This window comes from Elephas maximus, chromosome 9 (genome assembly GCF_024166365.1).
Source record: "Elephas maximus indicus isolate mEleMax1 chromosome 9, mEleMax1 primary haplotype, whole genome shotgun sequence".
Taxonomy (NCBI): Eukaryota; Metazoa; Chordata; class Mammalia; order Proboscidea; family Elephantidae; genus Elephas; species Elephas maximus.
Genome location: NC_064827.1, coordinates 79584289 through 79604789, shown reverse-complemented (window position 1 = coordinate 79604789; position 20501 = coordinate 79584289). Strand labels below are relative to the sequence as shown.

At 41.9% G+C, this 20501-nt stretch overlaps 1 protein-coding gene across 4 annotated transcripts in view; it reads right to left on the bottom strand.

Moving 5' to 3' along the window:
* The window catches only part of SPTAN1 (spectrin alpha, non-erythrocytic 1), a 60947-nt gene that overhangs the window by 20757 nt on the left and 19689 nt on the right, over window positions 1-20501 (bottom strand). For 2 of the 4 annotated variants that reach the window (XM_049895299.1, XM_049895298.1), the window contains exons 10-34: window positions 19202-19303; window positions 18188-18325; window positions 17579-17689; window positions 16719-16796; window positions 16447-16602; window positions 16002-16206; window positions 15278-15459; window positions 14705-14948; window positions 14386-14508; window positions 13602-13819; window positions 12912-13004; window positions 12468-12602; window positions 11071-11219; window positions 9962-10021; window positions 8629-8827; window positions 6322-6426; window positions 5850-5873; window positions 5303-5338; window positions 4037-4084; window positions 2922-3013; window positions 2414-2558; window positions 2118-2299; window positions 1209-1308; window positions 860-1057; window positions 608-754 (exon numbers count right to left, since the gene is read on the bottom strand). In XM_049895299.1, coding sequence (XP_049751256.1) covers window positions 608-754; window positions 860-1057; window positions 1209-1308; window positions 2118-2299; window positions 2414-2558; window positions 2922-3013; window positions 4037-4084; window positions 5303-5338; window positions 5850-5873; window positions 6322-6426; window positions 8629-8827; window positions 9962-10021; window positions 11071-11219; window positions 12468-12602; window positions 12912-13004; window positions 13602-13819; window positions 14386-14508; window positions 14705-14948; window positions 15278-15459; window positions 16002-16206; window positions 16447-16602; window positions 16719-16796; window positions 17579-17689; window positions 18188-18325; window positions 19202-19303 — 3270 coding nt within the window. The remainder of the gene's footprint in view (window positions 1-607; window positions 755-859; window positions 1058-1208; window positions 1309-2117; window positions 2300-2413; window positions 2559-2921; window positions 3014-4036; window positions 4085-5302; window positions 5339-5849; window positions 5874-6321; window positions 6427-8628; window positions 8828-9961; window positions 10022-11070; window positions 11220-12467; window positions 12603-12911; window positions 13005-13601; window positions 13820-14385; window positions 14509-14704; window positions 14949-15277; window positions 15460-16001; window positions 16207-16446; window positions 16603-16718; window positions 16797-17578; window positions 17690-18187; window positions 18326-19201; window positions 19304-20501) is intronic. The other 2 variants (XM_049895300.1, XM_049895301.1) reach the window with 2 other exon arrangements.

The following is a 20501-nucleotide window of genomic DNA, read 5'->3' as shown; positions in this document are numbered from 1 at the left end:
AATGGTTACTTTGGGTGACTGAGAACTAGCTGGTGACAGGATCAGAATACACTGACACTTTAGAACCAAGCATGTAAAAAGCCAGAAGAAAGCTTGATTTCAATCATTACTAGAGTTTAACTCAAGAAGATTCCAGGTCACACGGGGGTGGCGCAGAGGTTACAATACCATAGATGTCACACAAAAAACTTGGCTGAATCACTGAAAAGGTTGTCAGATTTTCAACAAAATAGTTTAGAAATCAAAGAGTTTTATATTTTTCTGAGTTTATGTTCCTGTATTCCTTAACTACCCATTTGTTTTTCTCCTCTTTCACAGTATTTTTTTTTCTGTAGCATTCCCTTTATTAACACCTAAGAAATACCAGAATTTATATTTAAGCAGTTTTTCTATTTATGTTCGTTTCATTTCTCCTAGACTACAAGGTTCCTTTGAGATGTAACAATAAGTATGTTGCTTTTCTGGTATGGCCAATATCCAGAAGTAGGCTACCAAGTCTACTTCTGATTCTAATCGTGAAGAGAGAAAGGAAGACTAGACTAAGGAAAGGAGATGAGGTTAATCTGGAAAATTTCACATTCAGGCTCTAAGGCACAAAGGGCCTCACCTGGACATTAATTGCTTTGTCAAAGTCTTCATGTTTTTTGATCAGAGCCTCCACACTATCAAGTGAGTCCCCTTTGTCTTCGGTATTCAGGAAGGCCTCCCGGGCAGCCATCCAGTTCTCAGCTTGCTCACAATCCCTATGAAACAGCTAAGGAAGGGGAGAGGCAGGTGAGAAGATGGAGTCTTTGGCAATGAATAGCTGGTCAGAAATGCTGTTGAGCAAACAGGAAGCTATTGTCCAGAGCACATGTACCTGGAGTTCAAGGCACTGATCCAACATCATCCTGCGCTGAACCCAGGCCTTCTCTAGATCTGCACGCTCCTGATCTAGAATATCTAGTTTCTCCTTGATCTCTGGGCTGGCGTAGTGCCCATGAGCCAACAGCTGCTGCCCAAACTGCTCAAATGCCTGGAAAGTGCCAGCCCTGGCATCAATTTCTGTCCGGTGTTCCTGCCAAGAGGAGAGAAGGGATTAAATAACTGGCAGTGGATGCCCACTTTAGTGTCAAGCACCAATATACAACAAAGGGTAGGGGAGTGAGGCCTTCCACGGGCCAGCAGAACAGCCATGTTTCTGCTACTCAGCAGGCAGGTCTACCCACCTGATGTCGCTCCAGCAAAGCTTCAGCTCCAGTGACATCCTTCGCTAGCTCATCTGAGGATACCAACCCCCGTATTCCATTGATCCAAGACATAAGGTCCCTGGAAACCAGATCCACAGAGGAATAGCCATTACACGACTTGGCAAGCAGGCCTTCTGCCCAGGAAAAGAGAGAACTACCTAATTCATGCCTCAGAAGGTTACTTTGGGTTAATCTAACCTAATGGGGCTAGATCTCCAGGCAAAATATTTCAAAGTTTCTTCTTTTGGGGTATTAAAAAAATAAAGAATTCCTTTGAGGAAAAAATGAATAGCTTTATTACTAAAACCTTTTTACTCTGCAGAGTAACAGACTCTAACATAGGCAATAGTATGGTTAAATTTTCTACAGATTCAAATGAAAAAGGCTTTCATCAGGATTAAGCCTTAAAAATCAAAGGCCTGTGCATACATTTAATCCAGCTTCTTACCAAATGTACACACACAAGGGTACAAAAATATATGTGTAAAAATATCACCAGATAGCACAAAAACATACAAAAGTGTTATGTATATGCAGAGATAAAATAAATGTCACAAAAAGTTAACTGGTGACTAGTCTACCTATTTTTTTTATAGACTTAAATTTTTCCTAAATAAAAATAGTTGGCAGAAAAAGACTGAGGTTATTACCTATATCGATTAAGTGAAAATTATGTCTAAGAAAAAAGTACCTTTTGTCAGGGGCAAGAGAAGATGTGTGTGTGTGTACACGTGCTTGGATAGGAAAGTAGAGACATATTTTTGACTTTTTGGAATTCTGTACTGTTTGAATATTTTACATTGAGAATACATTACATTCATAATGAAAACAACCATTAAAAAGACGATCCTATGCTCCAGAACTCTGAGCTAATACTTTGCTTCTTACCGGAAATCACTAAGGAAGCGCTGCAGGTCATGGGAGTCGCCCAGCTTGGCCTTGCGCTGGTCTGCACGTGTTCCCAGGCTGTTCCAGGCCTGGTTTAGCTCGGTGCATTTTTCCTGTAGGTCCTCTGCTGACTCAGGATGAGACTGGATCAGGCGCTCTGCTGTTTCCCCAAGGGAATTTACCTACAGAAAGAAGGTGGTAAGAACACAAGAAATAAGGGAGTTCCATTCTAAAGAAAGTAAGACTTTGCTCTGCCTTGGACAAGAATGTCAGAAAATGACTTTGCATCCTCTCACCTTGTCCCCAAGAGCAGCAAGGTCTCTCTCGAAGCCCTCGTGCTTGCGCTGAAGGGCTTGGACGCTGGCCAGGTCGTGGCCATAATTGTCAGTGTTTAAAGCCTGATTCTTCTCTTCAATCCATTCTTTGGTTTCATCAGCATCTCTATCAGTGAGACAGACACACATTCAAGTTAAGAAATGCTGAGTACATCTGCCCTGATTACAGGATAAATGCAGGGATGTAGTTTATTTAGTTGGCATTTGTATATCTGTAAGTTCCTACCACCAATAGCCCTAGAAAGCAAAAGAACACTTATTCCTTCACTCAGCAGTATTTACCAAGCAGCCCCCCTCCCCATCTCAGATACATCCTAGGTGCTGGAGAGCACGTGTATCAGTAAGACCCAGCTGTTAAACTCTGATTGCTCTCAGCCAACAAGTCTGAAGACTAGTTGGTCAGCGTAAATTCAGCAAACTTGACAGTCGGCCATCTCTCCCTCTTCCAGCACTGAGCTGGCCTCCTTACCTGTGGAACCTCTGCACCTCATGGGCACTGCCCAAGAGCTGGCTCCGCTCCTCAGCCAACTGCTGCAGGGACCGCCAGCGCTCGTTCAGCTCCTGGAAGATGATAGCCAAGTGTCAGCTCTGCTGCAATCCCTCTTCTGTCACACCCACACAGAAGAGGACTTTAGGGAAAGGGACAAGAGACTGAGGCTTAACTTGAAAGAACATGTTAGGGTACATATGATTTCCTGTCTCCAACTGAATAAATTAGTATACAACTACAGCAAAATTCCAGAAAATCAGAACCAAGCCAAAGCTTGCTGTATCCAGTGGCTTGGATACTCCACAAACACCATTCTAGGAACTGCCTTTAACAGCAGAAGGCATGGCTGACTTGTCCTCTCTTCCAACTCCTATGCTGGTACCTGCAGTGTAGCAACTTCTTCATAAGTAATCATTGAGTGAATACATTTCAAAGAGTCTACTGCCTTTAAACACTTAGCACAGCTACATCATTTAGCCAAAGCAGGCCTGAAAAAGCTAGATTGTCACAGGACCTCATAGAGAATAAGGCAAACCACCTTAAGGTCCAGAAAGAGTAGAGTCTGTAAGGGGGCAAAGAAGGCATTCATTGCTTTCCTGAGAATATGCTCCTCACAGGTCCCAGCCCTACTGGAAACCAAAGGGGAGATGACCTCACTGTTAGGAATTAGATTTTTTCAAAATGGAAAATGTCAATGATTAAAAAAAAAAAGGGGACCCAAGACATAATAAAATAATGGAGACTATTTCTCCAATCTTATAAAATGCTAATACCTCCAAGAGTAGCATGCAGCCCTACAGGACAGAGTAAAACTGCCCCATAGGGTTTCCAAGGAGCAGCTGGCGGATTCAAACTGCCGACCTCTTAATCACTGAGCGACCAGGGCTCCATTTGTGGCTTAGAACTGGCAATTTTTTGACCAGGAAAGCAACCAAGCCATCCTGCTGCCATGAAGAGTGTTGACATTTGCCTGGGAGACTCTTGGGCCCAGAAGCACTACAATGAAATAGGGCAAGAGCTCCCCTACAGTCAGAGGAAGGAGAGTGGTGAAGAGCCAAGGAGGAAGACAAGAGGACCTGGCCACTGTTTCTTACCTTGATAGAGTTAAAGGTGGTCACGGTGTGAACCATCAGGCGAGCAGACTACATACATAGGGAGGCAAGCAGAGAGCAAAACTAATCAAGTGTTTGCCAATTAAGAGACAGAAATCTGAGATGTAAGTGCCATTAATTAGGTCCCAATTTTCAACCAAAATGATCTTAAAGGAATACTGTCAAAATTCGGAGCAGAGGCATTAATAAAAGAATTGACCAAAAGAAAGTCATGAAAAAAATCCCAAGTGCACAAATCAGACCCAGCTCACTGATTAATTTTCCCCAGCGAACAGTGAAAAGAGAGCGGTAGACCCCAACCATAACCTCTGGGATGGACAGAAAAGCCAGTTCCAAACTAATGTTTAGTGCTTTTTTCCTGGCCATACCACAGGAAGAACACTTCAGAAATACACTCAGTTTAGTAAGTGCTGGCAGCTGAGATTATTTATACCAACAAGTGCACTAATAACCAATCAATTATATTTCTGTGTATGATTGTTAGGCTGCTGTTCATTTTAACAGTGTCCCCTTGAACTAAGACAACAGCCTTACCAGATGAAAAAGAAAAAACAGTGCAACAGCTTTCTTTTCAACAATATCATTACCTCTTACAAAAATCAAATTCCCTTGGGACCTGAGAGCCCACCCAGCTTTATCTGGGAGAAAGTCCTCTTGGCCTTTTGGGACTCACCCCTTATTGGCGGGACCATGCCAGACCATGAAGCACTACCCCCACAAGTACACTCAGGCACCAATATGAGTAATAGATGCAATTTGACCGTGTTGTTATTGTTGTCACGCCCACACAGTCTACAAGACAACAGGCCTAGACTCTTCAAAAAATGTCAACCACACAATTCCAACTCACAGTGACCCTACAGGACAGAGCAGGACAGAGCAGAACTGCCCCATAGGGTTTCCTAGGCTGTAATTGCTACAGGAACAGATTGCCAGGTCTTTCCTCCCACAGAGCAGCTAGGGAGTTTGAACTGCTGACCTTTTAGTTAGTAGCTGAGCACTTAACCATTGTACCACCAGGGCTTCTTAACCATCCTGAGCACTTAAAAGTGATAACTTTACTTGTGTATGTTAAGCACCACACTTCAAGAGATAACAGATTCAAAGAATCCAATGCCAAGTTCGGACAGAAACAAGTCCAGAAATCACCAAAGGCTCAAACAAAAATGAATACTCAGGAAAAGGACATAAACATTTTTATGTTCCTGCAAAACCTTTGGAAACAATAATTTGCCAAGGAATACTTACCTTCCATGGGGAGGCTGTCTTGGAATCACTTTCATCCTAATTCAAAAGAGGAGGAGGAGTTTAGGCAGCAGGAGACAAAGCGGCACCCCAGTTTTCCTTTCAAATGCCCTATTATTTCCCTGGGGGAAACGCACAGATAAAGTAACTACTGGAAGGGCGTTTCTGCCTCCGTAATCTAGGGCTTACCATTGGATGGTAGCAAGTTGCAAGGCTGACTGAGAGAGATCAAGCAAATAGAGAAAAATTCCAATTTTCTACTCCAGTAAAACTGATGAGAATGAATACAACAAAACTATCAACTTTTCTTTACATCACACTCATAGGACCCTTTCAAAAGGGGTAATAAACAAGCCCAACTGAGAGGCTGATAGGCATGGAAGAAGTTTGAGAAAACTGAAGGAATAAAAAAACTTTGGTCTTCTGGAGAACAACAAATGGAAACCAACTTCTGTATTTCTTTTCCACAGGTTTTTACAGTTGACTTTCTAGTCTTCCCAAAATCTAACCCTTCTCACGTTCAAGTTCCAGAGAAGCACGTGGGACTTACCTTGGGCATCATGCCATACACCTCCTACAACAAGAAAGGGAAATCAGTGTTATTACACACCTCTCAGAAATACTCATTGTCAAACCTGGACACACAGAATTACAAAAGGCATAGAAAAATGCTACAGCTTTTAAAGTCTATCAAAGGGGACTAAGTATTTATAGCTAAATACCTTTTATTCATAAGGAACTCAGAGCTTATTATTAGTTAAGGGCTATTATAAACATTAAACAGCTTTTACATATTCCATGGGCTTAAGGAGAAGACTGGAGTTGTTCTTCTCCACTATATGAAGGTTAAGGATATTGGCTAAGGAAGCGAAACAAAATGGTTTACGTCACATAGGGTACCTGGCCTATACCCTTGGCACAATTTCATACTATGAATCGCAGCTTGTTGGGCTATGAAGGACACAGGAACCATATTTGTTTTCTCATGGCAACAAAACTTCATCCAAGATCAAGACACTCGCCTGCTGCTGTACTGCCTGTACCTCCTCTGCCATTAGGCCTTCAGACTCCAGGTCTTCAGCCACCTTGTTAATGTCCTTCAACCGTGACTCATTGGCCTTCAGATCCTAGAGCAAAAGTCGTAACAGCAAGTCAAAAGAGGGTAACAGATTTTCACAACCTATATTCTGAACTGATAGTTGTATCACTTTCCATTCAATAGATACCCTGAGTTGGTTTCTCCATTCCTTGACAGTGACCTAAATCAGGGAGTACTGATTGCCAGTAAGAAGGAAACAACCATAGGGTATTGGCAACAGTCTGTCTCAAATTCACTTAATTAACTGTAGTTAATAAACCACTATTCTGGTCAAGTGGAGATTTTTTTTTTTAACCTTTTTTTGGGGGGGGAGGGAGGAAACAATGTCTTTAAAATGTGATAAATTTTTTTAAAATAATTTTTATTGTGCTTTAAGTGAAAGTTTACAAATCAAGTCAGTCTCTCACATAAAAATCTATATACACCTTGCTAAAAAAAAAAAAAAAAAAATTGCTACATACTCCCAATTACTCTCCCCCCCCCAAAAAAAAAAAAAAAATTTTTTTTTTTTTTTGATGAGACAGCCCGCTCTCTCCTTCCACTCTCTCTTTTCCTGTCCATGTCACCATCTTCTAACCCCCTCTACCCTCTAGTCTCCCCTCCAGGCAGGAGATGCCAACATAGTCTCAAGTGTCCACCTGATCCAAGAAGCTCACTCCTCACCAGCATCCCTCTCCAACCCATTGTCCAGTCCAATCCATGTCTGAAAAGTTGGCTTCGGGAATGGTTCCTGTCCTGGGCCAACAGAGGGTCTGGGGGCCATGACCACCAGGGTCCTTCTAATCTCAGACCATGAAGTCTGGTCTTTTTATGACTATTTGGGGTCTGCATCCCACTGCTCTCCTGCTCCCTCAAGGGTTCTCTGTTGTGTTCCCTGTCAGGGCAGTCCTCGGTTGTAGCTGGGTACCATCTAGCTCTTCTGGTCTCACGATGATGCAGTGTCTGATTCATGTGGTCCTTTCTGTCTCTTGGGCTCGTAATTGCCTTGTGTCCTTGGTGTCCTTTGATCCAGGTGGGTTGAGACCAATTGATGCATCTTAGATGGCCGCTTGCTAGCATTTAAGACCCCAGACACCACTCTTCAAAGTGGGATGCAGAATGTCTTCTTAATAGATTATTATGCCAATTGACTTAGATGTCCCCTGAAACCATGGTTCCCAAACCCTTGCCCCTGCTACACTGGCCTTCGAAGCATTCAGTTTATTCAGGAAACTTCTTTGCTTTTGGTTTAGTCCAGTTGTGCTGACCTCCCCTGTATTGTGTGCTGTCTTTCCCTTCACCTAAAGTAGTTCTTATCTACTATCTAATTCGTGAGTACCTCTACCTCTCTCCCACCCTCCTCCCTCTCCCCTCTCGTAACCACAAAAGAATGTTTTCTTCTCAGTTTAAACTATTTCTCAAGTTCTTAACTTATACAATATTTGTCCTTTTACAACTAATTTCACTCAGCATAATGCCTCCCAGGTTCCTCCATGTTATGAAATGTTTCACAGATTCCTCACTGTTCTTTATCGATGCGTTGTATTCCATTGTGTGAATATACCATAATTTATTTATCCATTCATCCATTGATGGGCACCTTGGTTGTTTCCATCTTTTTGCTATTGTAAACGGTGCTGCAATAAACATGGGTGTGCATGTATCTGTTGGTGTAAAAGCTCTTACTTCTCTAGGATATATTCCGAGGAGTGGGATTGCTGGATCATATGGTATTTCTATTTCTAGCTTTTTAAGGAAGCGCCAAATCAATTTCCAAAGTGGTTGTACCATTTTACATTCCCAGCAGCAGTGTATAAGCATTCCAATCTCTCCACAGCCTCTCCAACATTTATTATTTTGTGTTTTTTGGATTGATGCCAGCCTTGTTGGAGTGAGATGAAATCTCATTGTAGTTTTGATCTGCATTTCTCTAATGGCTAATGATTGTGAACATAAAACGTGATGAAATTTTGATGCCTAGCCACTATGGGGAAAAAGCCACATTTTAATTGGTTATAAGACTATTTTTATACCTTTTTATACTTTAGGTTTAGAAAAGTTCTTAAAAGAGCATGTAAAGACAATTGCATCCCTTTCTATGAAACTAAAAACTGGTCCAAGAAAAGTTTCAATTAAGGTAATCTAAAATGGTGGAAACATAACCTATGTAACACATCTTCATTCTAGTAATCTAAAATAATAAATCAAGTCTTTAAATTATTTCTCAGCCCAGCTGCAGGACTTCCCATACCTTCTGGAAGTCATCAAACTTCTTCTGTAGCACCTCAACCTGCTCCAAGTCTGCGCCGACCTCCTCACTCGTCAGAGCAGCTTCCTTCTCATTGATCCACTGCTGTAGTTCATTGGCTTCACGGAACAACATAAACTTCTTGCAACTTTTCTCCAACATGCCTTTACGCTTCTCACCCAGTTCCAGCAGAGAATGGTATCTGATGTAATTCAAGAGGATGACAAGAAGGGGCAAGGAAGGCAGTTAGCTTTCTGCAGATGCTAACACAAGGGCAAACCACCAGGTGTCTCCAACATGTGGATCCAAGGCTATGAGTTTGTTATGATGATGCCTAGTGACAAAGTATCAGAACGCAGATGAAGATGAAGCTCCTAAGTATCCACACTACAGCCTCAGGGCAAGCGTATCCTGTATGGTTCACAACTGGGTAGCTGAAACAGTCAGGCACACACATCCCCAGGCCAGTTCTGCACTGACAACAGAGCAACCACAAATGGCTGGAAACAAGCGTTTGGCACAACACAGGGTTCATGCGACTACAGCTGAGAGATGAGATGAATTTGCTGAGCAGAGATTTTTTTTCTCCTCTCATAATTCCCTAAACAGGCCCCAAATGAGGGGGGTGGGAGAGAGTACACTGAGTTTTATAGCCTGGTATAGGATGTCTGTATCTCTGGATAAGTAGGAAATTTCTGGAATGATAGTATTTATTTCTCAGAAAGTTTTGACAACTTCGGAAGGAAAATCAGGTAGAGCACAGAGTACCCGTGTCATTTGTCATCTGGAAGATTTCTTAAGGAGAATTGAAGGCTATTCTAACCCTTGGAAACTAAAATACAAAAGGCTGAATTCCTACTACCTCTGGAGATGTGCAATGACACTCAATAAAACTGAGCTAAAAGTTAAAAAGTCTAGAATGACCATCAAATCTAAGCTTCCCAAACTGAAATAAAAAAGCAATGAGTTGCTAAGAATCAGAGCTCTTTAAGAGCTACTTAATTTCCTTCCTATTAAGGAACACTTTAGAATCAGCCCTTAGGTTTGCTACTGATAATAGCTGGTCCACCACAGAGAAGCACCAGGAGGGGGAACCAACAACATTCTGAACACACAGCTGCACATGGAAGCAACCAATGAGGTAAACAGCCATCAACTGGCACAGCTTCACCAAAACCTCTTCCCTTGTGAGCGAAAGCTGCGGCACAGAAACACAGTTGCTCCCACCACCTCATCTCCTCTGAATGAACAACTGGCTTCAAGAGAAGCGGCAGAGGGTAATGGACAGGTAGAGCAATGGACACGGGGTGCTCAGCGAGGCTTTCCGCCTACTCACAGTTCTTCCACCTGTTTCATACGCAGAGATACACTGCCGGCCTCCTTAGTTATGCGTGTCCTGCACAGAGGGAGCACAGCAAAAGCACGCACAAATTAGTGGGATTAATCCACAGGGATGGAAAGCGGCAGCTCTGCCCGGTGCCATGATGGTGGATGGTTTAAGTGGGGGAAAATTAGGGAGTCATTCAAAAGCTATTAGGAGCAGGCCAGGAATGAGATCACAGTAATGAAATAACAGGAAAATTAAATTGGAGGGGGAGTTCACCTTCATTTTCCTGAGAAAGTCTGCCATGCTTAAGGCAGTGGATTTTCCTGTACTGGAAACACTGCTGATTTTACAGGGCAAGGGCAGAGAATAGAAAATGATCACCCTTAGAAAAACTTTACTGAGAGCTAACAACAACTTTAGCCATGTATTTAGGCCACGTTTTTGCTTTCACGTTCATGATCCAATTTACTGGAAAGAAAGAAAACAAACCCAAACCTCTCATTCTGCAAATAATTCTAATCTTTCCAGGGATCACCAGGGTCAGAAAAATTCAGTTATTCTAAACTCTAGTGGGAATGTATTTTCAGAATATTTCTCAAGTATCCAAAGCTGCTGATTTCATGAGTGTAATAAGATATGCTACAAAGGAAGGACACACATCAACATAGTTTAGCTATATGAAAGACAGAACTATTTCATAAAAAATAAATTCCCAGCACACAAAGCCGTGGTAGAGAGAGCCTCTCTAAGCGGCCTTTTAAGAGAGGCGCAGCTGTAGAACATCTAAGGGTCCAATTTCAGAAAGCAGCGCAAAATCAGAGGACAAAGGTTAAGATGATAATGATTAGAAAAATGCTGTTTAGAAAAAGAAACCCATGAACACAGGGGTGAAAAAACAAAGGGCAGTAAAATATCAGTCATGACTTTAGCTCCAAACAGGGCATTCTGTGGGTTAAAAATGACTTGGGAAAAGCAGGAAGCGTATGCCCTGAGTGCAGATGGGCACCAGAATCACATTCGTTCTAGAAGCCTCAGGACACCCTGCCTAAACCACACGTGATGCCGGCTAAGGCTCTTGTGGTGCCTGGGCCTGTGTGATGCGACCCTACCGCCCTTACTGATTGTCAATTTGCTCCTGCCGCAGCGCTATGCTGCCCTGCTCCTCCAGGAGATTCTCCCGGGATGCTGACTGGGCGGGGTCCAGTTTCTTCACATACGCAGCTGGCACAAAACCCTGCCGATCGTTCACTTCCACTTTCCACCAGTCCTAAAAACAAAAAAGGGGAGAGAAGTGAAAATAAAATTCTTTCTTTTATGTTGTTGAAAATATATGCGGCAACACATACACCAATCAACAATCTCTACATGTACAATTCTGTGATATCGATTACGTTCTTCAAGTTGTATGGCCATTCTCGTTAAATTCTTTCTTGAGAAGGGAGAATCCAAGGCACGTGTGTCTGCACAGTCACGCTAAAGAGAGCGCTGATCGTTTTAAGAGAATCCCAGGACCGCTAAAGTCACTGGACAAGGACTGAAATTTTGGCCCTGTCTTTTCATGATCTGCCAAGCATGGAGAAAGTCACGAGTGAAGCAGAGATGACATCCCTACATGAAGGGCAGCCTTCTCTTGGCTTAGACACTTTAGAACTGTGCTGTTTAATATAGTAGTCACATGTGATTATTTAAATTTATATAAATTAAAATTAAATACAGTTAAGAAATTCAGTTCTTTAGTTACACCAGCCACATTCAAGTGCTTACTAACCACTTGTGGCTAGTAGCTACTGTATGGGTAACACAGACATGAACAATTTCTACCATCACAGAAAGTTCTATTGCACAACACTGTTCTGGAATAAATCAAAGTCAGACCAGCAGGGTTGGTTTAAGTTGAAATTAGACTCAGGAAAGATATGAATCACATGTTTCCTCAAACTCTCATGACTAGGGTAGACAACTGGGGGTGTGGGAATAGGGTGGTTCTCAACAATGGCTGAGAACATTTCTCTAGCCTTAACCATGTGGGGAGGCAGTATCCTTTGGGACTAGTCAGATAATATGTAGAGTACCACGTGCCTCATCTCAAGTCACTGTCAAACCAGACTATGTCAAGGAAGACTGATGAACCAAGCAGTATTGAACCTGGAGACGACAAGGCCTATGGGGTAATATCACAGCTGTCTTCAACCATCTGCTGGGCTGAAATGTAGATGTACAGTCTAGGTTAAGAGCTAACGGGTACAAGTTATACAGAAGCAGACTTTGGCTCAAAAGGGAAGGAATTCTCTCTGCAGAGTATGAATCTATACTATTTGCAGGTATTAAAGAAGACAGATTATGTTCTTGACCATAGGATAGGCCTGTACTAAATGGGAGATTAGACTACGAAAATCTAACCTCTCTTCAAATTCTAAACCAGCCTCATTTTGGGGCAACATAACCACCTGAAGGCACCCAACTGAGCAAACTTGTGCTGATGGAAACACACATACAATCATTTTCTATGTCTTGCCTTGTTGGTGCTATTGAGTAAGGTAAGAATATCTCCTTTTTTCATGGTGACCTCTCGAGGACTCTTCTCCTGATAGTCATAAAGAGCCAAGACCAACTCCTTCCCAGTCTCATCATCCATAGGGGCCACTTGTTGCTAAAAATCCAAAGGAATGGGAAACATGATTAAAGGATGTCCATGGTGTGTCACCTAAGGACATAACAAATCCCAAGTTCAAATTTACTAAATACATATTTACAAGAGTTCTTCCTGGAAGCTATCCATATAATCTTATTCAAGAACTTTAGCTACTTGGTATCATCAAGAAATCTTGCTTTAAATTATAAACCCTTGTGTCACAAGAATATTGAGTAGGGCCGTAACACCTATTGGTAATATCCCAAGTCCCTCAACTTTCCCTGCCCCCCAGATAACCCACAAATGCTGAAATAAAGCCAAGTTTACCCGGCACGATTGAGCTTGCTCTCGCAAAGCTTGAATGCTGCTGCCATAAGCACTGAGATCCGACATCAAAGCTTCGTGTTTCTTTAGCAGAGCCTGAAACCAAAATCACACACGGAGCACCTGCAAGAGGAGTCTGAGCCTGTTGCCATCGGTTATCACCCTAACACACCAACTGGCCTCTGAAATCTTGTTCAATTACACAGTGATTTCATCACCTTCCACTCTGTGCTTTCCCCTTTTTTCTAAATAAACATTTGGGGGAAACTGTACTTGTGACATATAGTATTTTTTTTTTTCACTCTACTTTTATGTACTTAAATCATGCAATACTTCAAATATACAACACTATCACACATACCAGTGAGTTCACCACACATCGTTTAAGAAATAAAACATTACTAACAAGTAGAAGCTGGATCCAGACTGCCCTTCCTGAGGATGCATCCCGTCTATCCCAACACTTGGTACTTCATCAGTTCCTACCACTACCATTTTCAAAGGGTTTCTGTTCTCCCATTTTTTGGTTTTTGTTAAGACTGTGGCAAGAAGAGTTCAGGAACAACACCTAGACCTTTATAAATACACCTTAAAAAGTAATGCCACACATCATCATTTTTCTTAACATGTTCCCAGTCCAAGCCCTAGCCAGTTTCCCAGGCAAGCGTAATGCTTCCCAAGCTCAGAGGCTACCTCGGCAGAGTCCTCATCCTTCCCGTAGTCGGTGCTGCCCACGATAGGCTCCTTCTCCCGCATCCAGGATTCAGCTTCGTTGGCATCGGCAAAGTACTGCTGGGCCTGCAGCGAGTCCTCGAGGTCCTGCCGACGCTGGGAGGCTTTGGACTTCAGAGACTCCCACTTCTGGTTCAGTTCATTAAGTCTGGCCTTCACATCCTCTGCAGCAAAATGGCCTGGAGGGTGGGCAGGGGGAAGAGAGGGTGATGAGACGCATGCTAATACGTTACAGAAGGTTACAAAGAGGTATGTTCTGTGTTCACAGAACTCTCATTACTGCTTTTGGTAAGCCAGGCCCCTTCATAATCCAGTTTTAAGAGCAGCTTCAATCCTTTAACAGACTGTCTCATTTTTTGGCCTCGTCCAGTCATGACCTCTGTCCAGATTCTAAGAAGCAGACATCACCAGCTGGCATTAGTAATGCTATCATAAAGAAATAATAAAATAATAGTACCACTGTAGTACCACTGAGCCTTACAGGAGCCAGGTACTGTTATCAGGCTCTTTAGCTACTTGATCTCATTTAATCCTCACAGCTACATCAGGAGTAGTATCGTTATCTCCTTTTTACAGATAAAAAATTCAGGCGCAGCTAGTTGAAGGTCTAGCCAAAGTCACAGAGTTAGGAAAAGAATGGGGATGGTACTCAAGCCTGGCCTCACTCAACTCCATAAACTTAGCTAAAGGGAGGTTTGAAGAGCAAAGTAAAGCCGCTTTCACTGACTCATCTCCACACACTCACCTTCCTCCACCATGGCATTCCCCTTCTGTGTAACTGCTTTGATGCGAGGCTCATGGCCAGCAATTTCTGCTTGTAGGGCCTGGTGTTTCTTTAGTAGATTTTGGACTCCAATCAAATCCTTGCCTGAAAGGCAGAAACCACTCCCTAGTCATCCAAGCCATGAAGAGAAAAGCCAGCACTCTTAGTTTTACTCTTAGTTCCCACCATGGCTCCAGTTTAGTAACTTAAGCTTTACTGTGTGGTTTTGAGATGCATCATCTTTACATTACAAGGCTACAGCCTTCTCGACTTGATTCCTATCAGATGGAGGCAGACTGACCTCTGTTGGTAGACGCAGCAATGGGTTCTTTTTCTCGAATCCATGTCTCCTCATCCTCAACATCACGGAAGAGCTGTTGCAAACGCAGAGAATCAGCCAGCTTCTGCTTTCGGGCAATCATAGGTTCCTTGAGAGCCTCATAGCGAGCGACGAGGGCTTCCTGCTTCTTCTTGATGTTTTCTGCATCAAAATGGCCAGCATCTTGGAACTGGCGGGCCTGAATGGTGATGCCATCAATTCGATCCTGGGAATAGGAGAGAACACTCTTTAAAGCTTGGACCAGTGTTGGGGAACCATGTTCTGGATATTTCTAGATGTGGTCTAGTTGTGTCTAGGTCAGGGGTCCTCTTCCCATCCCTGGAAGTGTTCTTTTTGCAATCTCCTTACCCTCCTGGGCTCCCAGAAACCTTGAGGGAAGACAGCTTAATTTGAGTATGAGCATATAGGGTTATCTAGGAAAATGAACACACCACATCCTTCCTAAAGCTAGTTTGGTCTTAAAATCGCTCACTGCTCTTCACTCCTACTACTTGTGTTCACTTGCCTAACAAAGGCCCCTAATTCACACTCTACCTGGTGTGCAGCCACATCTGCCTCTAGCAGGGCATGCTTCTTCTGGAGGTTCTGGACATTGGTAAGATCTTTGCCATAATCATCTGAGGCCAGGTGTCCCTCTACTTCATACAGCCACAACTCAATATCCTCGACATTGCGATTAAATTGCTGCTGCTGGTTGGCTTCACGAAGTTTTATTCCTATTCAAAGAGGCAAGTTGAATTTTCCATTTCTTAACATTATCCTTTTACCAACACTGCTCATAAACAATGGTATCTCAGTAAAGAACTATGGGTTAGAATTTAGTTAGTTTCATTTTTATCACACAGTTAAAGAAAACAAATCCAACTACTTCTCTGTCTTCTAGAGGATGAATTGGAAGTTGTCTGAAAAGCATGTTCACCTCCATAAGATAGGAGCATGTGAAAATTACGAAATGCCCTTGGATCAAAGCCGAACTTCGATTTTCGCTGACGGGGCCCAATTCGTTCAATAAAGCTTGGCCAAGTCATTCCTTCTTCTCAGGCTTCCCTCCACTAACCAGTACACTCAACCACCATCTACCAAATCAGCAATCAGAACCTAAGCAAAGTAACTCCTCCACAGGAAAACAGCCCTAATGCCCACGTGGTCGTCTACTTCACTTTAACTGGGTAGTATATGTCCCTAAAACACTTAACTAGGAAAGAATATTTATTTCTTCAACATTCCTATTAGAATCCAATAAAACATTTTCTCTTACCTTTCAGTTCAGTGGCCTCTAGTAGTTTCTTCCACAAACTGATGACCTCGTTCATACGAGCTGCTACTTCATCCTTGGCATAGTGGTTGACATCAATCAGCTTTTGCCCTGCTTTCTCCAGGGCATCAATGCGGCTCTGGTTTGCTGAGAGCTCAGCCTCAAAAGCCTGATGCTTCTGTACTTTTCCCTGTAGGTTGGATGGGTCCTGCCAATAAAAGAAGGGAGTTCTATCTTGTACCCATATATCAGTTACTCTTGTGTTACTTTCATACCTCTCTACATAGGGAGGATTTATAAAATAATCAGCTTATGTTAAATGACATGGTTTTTGGAATCCCATATTTCTTTCTTTAGCAACAATTTATTTTTGTGAGAGCTTCAGATAAATACTCTGAGCTTAATTTTATTAGCCAAGAGCCTCATGGCAGTGCAACCAGTACGATACCTTATAGGCTTCGTCTGTGGCAGTTTTCATCTTCTCATTGACCCAACTCTTCAACTCATCAGAATCACGGAAAAACTGTTGCAAGTGGAAGGAATCAGCCAGCTGGGCGCGGCGATACATGGCTCTCTCGTGAAGTGCATTGCGGCGGCTCAACAGCTGAAAAGACAAGGGGCCATGTGAATCTCCAACAACATTCCAGCTGATTCAACATCTGCCTTAGAAGGGATATCCATGGATAGAAAGGATGGAGCAAAAAGAACCTGGAAACTTACAGCATCTCGGCGAGTAGCCACATCTTCCATCGCATAGTGGTTGTTCTGAATTAGCTTGGTTGCAAACTCATCTAATGCCTACAAAAGAAAATAAAAATTCTTCTCTAGTAAGCATACACTTAGAAGCCCTGGTGGTGCAGTGGCTAAGCACCTGGCTGCTAACAAACGTTGGCGGTCTGAACCCACAAACCACTCCGCAGGAGGAGGATGTGCTGGTCTGATTTTGTAAAGATTACAGCCTTGGAAATCCTATGGGACAATTCTACTCTGTCCTGTAGGGTCACTATGAATAGACCCAATGGCAATGGGTTTGGACTTTTTTTTGGAAGCACGCTATTCTGTAACTTGGTTATTAGAGAAAAGTAACTGCTGAACAGGTCACGAAACACTTTAAATCTTAGCGCAGGTCAAAGTTTTTACTCTAAGGATTGTTATGACAACATTTCCCCTCTAACTTCTGAGTTTTCGTTTGATGTTATTAGTCAGATGTAACAATATTATTCTAGCCCCATCCAAGATTGCAGACATTAGCTTCGGCAAGACCACCTCCTAGGGGTCGACGCAGGTTAACAGCCTTACCACTCCTAAGATCTGTTTTCAATGGGAAGAGCACCTCTTACATTAATTTTTAAGTACTTTTAGTGAAAGGTAAAGTTGAATTTGGAGATTTAAAGCAAGTCAATTACTTCATTCTACAAAGTTGTATACGTTCCCAGTAAGATGGTGTATCATCATCATGACACTTTAAGTCCCTTTACACAGATCCTTCATCAAATCTGTTGAGAAGCCTAGGAAAAGAAGAGACCTCTGGCTTATTTTAAGAATCATCTGAAGACACTGATGACAATAAGGGATCTTACTGTAATCTTTTCCTCCTGGGCACTGAGGGATTTCTCAAAGTCCTCATGCTTCTTGAGAAGTGCTTCCACACTATCCAAAGAATCTCCCAGGTCTTCGTTCAACAGGAATGCCTTGCAAAAGGGAGCAAAGTGTTCAGAATACCATCCTATCCTGTGATCTTCTAAGACTGGAAACAAAGGATAATTTGGCCAAAATACAGAAAGGAAGAAAGAGATCCCATGGCCGTTAAACTTCTAAGACTTCTTCTGGAAAGCCTGAAGTGCTTTTGGATTCACTTAAAAACCAATTCAGTATCAGAAAATCCTTATTCCACATTATACAGAAACCTTCCCCAAATAGCTTTTGTTGATCCTACTATTCTCTTTAATAAAAAGCGATTTTACATCATCATACCCATCTACAACACTGGGGCCTCTTCTGAGTCCCTTGTAAACTCTGTAGGGGGAGATGCTGGCAGAGCTGACACATAGGAAGCTCGTTCAGCTTCCCCTCTTCACCTGATTCAGAATTACAGTGGTACTGATTTCCTAAAACCAAACAAACTATCTGAAAAGTAGACAAAACAAAGACTTCTCATTCATTTGGCAAAGGTTTTGCTCACAAATTACCTCTTGTTTGCTCATCCAGTTGTCGACCTGCTCAGTGTCTCGGTAGAAGAGCTGCAGGTCCATGCACTGCTCATACTGCTGCCTGCGCAGCTCCCACAGCTCCAGCAGGGCAGCTCTCTCGTCAGAAAGGATTGTCAGCTTGAGGAGACAGGAAACAGTCTAGTTCATTATGGGGATGAAATGTCAGTCCTAACCAAATGCCTTCTAGTCAGAGGTGCCATGAAATTTCTCATCCTAATGCTATTCTTGAGGCCATTTTTTTTTTATTTGCAAAAGGAGAATAACATTCACTTGTATGTGTAAGCCACATCACAAGGAATACGAAAACACTGATCGGGTTGTACGTATGTTTATGCTGAATGTAAGAGGGATACTCCTGGTCTAAGTAATCTAGACTTAATTTATTGCCACATTATCACAAATGATTCTAGATATAATGGTAAGTAAATTCCTAGGTAGAAAGAAAAAAGGGTATCTATCCAAAAATGAGGCAGTGTAAATGGAAGTAGGGACTCTCAATTTAGAAAAGTCAATTGAGCGGAGTACCCCTACGATGTTAAATAAATTCACAAATACCTTAGACACAATTTTTAGGCTCTAAAGTCATTGACAACAAAGTCTATGAAGTGTCTCCTTTTAGTCTATACAGTATAAAAATCATTATTTATATACATGTTACTCAGGCAACATAGTTTTATTAAAGTTTGTTGCCTCTTGGCTCCACCTACTAATGCAGGACTCAGGTCCCTACAAAATTCCAAGGAGAAAATGTTTCCCAAACAATGTCGCTCTCTCTCTGATCAGACACCTATCACCACACTGTACAAACACCTTTTCTTTAAATCTCTGGAGAAGCTGCTCCTTAACTCTCAGGTAGAATCTCAATATAAGTTTGCTCACATATCACAGTGAGATGCATGTCCAGATATTTAAAGATGGATAATAGCTTACAGGGGCCAAAAAGAAAAAACAAACCCAATCACCTCTTCAAAAGCTCTTTTTCTTCTCTCTTACCTTCTCCCTCACTTCATCTGAGGCATAATGACCAGCAGCAAGCAGAGCCTGACCAGATTCATCTGCAGATTTAAAGCTATCCTCATGAGCATCAATTTCACCCTGTGGACAAAAAAAAAAAAAAAAAGGCACAATTTATGTCAAGTACCTTGTAAAAGGAAAATAACCAGTCTAGGTCATTAAATCTGAGAACACCCCTTATTAATATGTTCTTTCCCTACTGGCTTTCACGCCACCCCTGTGAGACAAAGTTTCCATACATTCACATGGGTCTGAGGCTCTCTTCTGTTTCACTGGCTTACGTATCTTTCTCGTGCAAAATGGTCTTGTTTACTAGGACTTTACATGCCTGGTAGAGTATGTCCTCCCCCAACTCAACCTTGTTCTTCAAAGGTGTGTTAGTTATCTTTGGATTTTTTTTTCTTCCAAATAAATATTAAAATCAGCTTGTCTCATTCCAAAAACAAACAAACCCCACTGTGCTTTTGACTGGAATTGCGCTAAATTTATATATTTTGGGGAGAATTTATACCTTTATAAAAGACTATTCCATCCATGAACTAGACAAACCATTTCGTTTATTGTTTTTCCTTAATGTTTTTCAAAAAATTTTTTATAGTTTTCTCCATAAATGTCCTGTACAACTTTTGTTAAATTTATTCCTGAGAACCTTACACCTTCTGATGTGATTATTTGTTGCTGGTGTAGAGAAACAGAATTTTTTTTTTAACCTACTTTGATGATGTTTATTTCTAAGTAGCAGGATTCTACATATTTTTTTAACATACTTGACTTTTGTATACTGACTTCAAACCTAGCACATTAAGACCTCTCAGAAGGTCTACAGTGAAGATTTTTTAAAAATTCTGTTTAACAGTGTTTTCCAAAATTACTTAACCACAGAAAATTCCCTTCCTTTTCAGAGTAAGACCTATTAAGACTTCATATTACCAGTTTTTCATGGAACACACTTTGGGGAAATACAAAAATAAATCTGGATTTACTCAAACCAATTATGAAATTCATCATTTAAACAAAGACTTTTTAAATACAGTACAAGAAGGGTATGCAAAGTAGCACCTCTAACTTGCCAGAGATAGTCTCTTTGCTTTTATGGATCACAGTTAACCTCCTAACATTTAACCCAAGATCTCTCCTACCTACTGGAAGCAAGTGGAACAAATCTCCAAAGACAAAACCAACAACAATCCTTATGAGAGCTACCTGTGAACAAGGCTTCAACAACTCTAACTATAGACCTCACTGGATAGTGACTTATTGATGCCTCATAAGCCAGTAT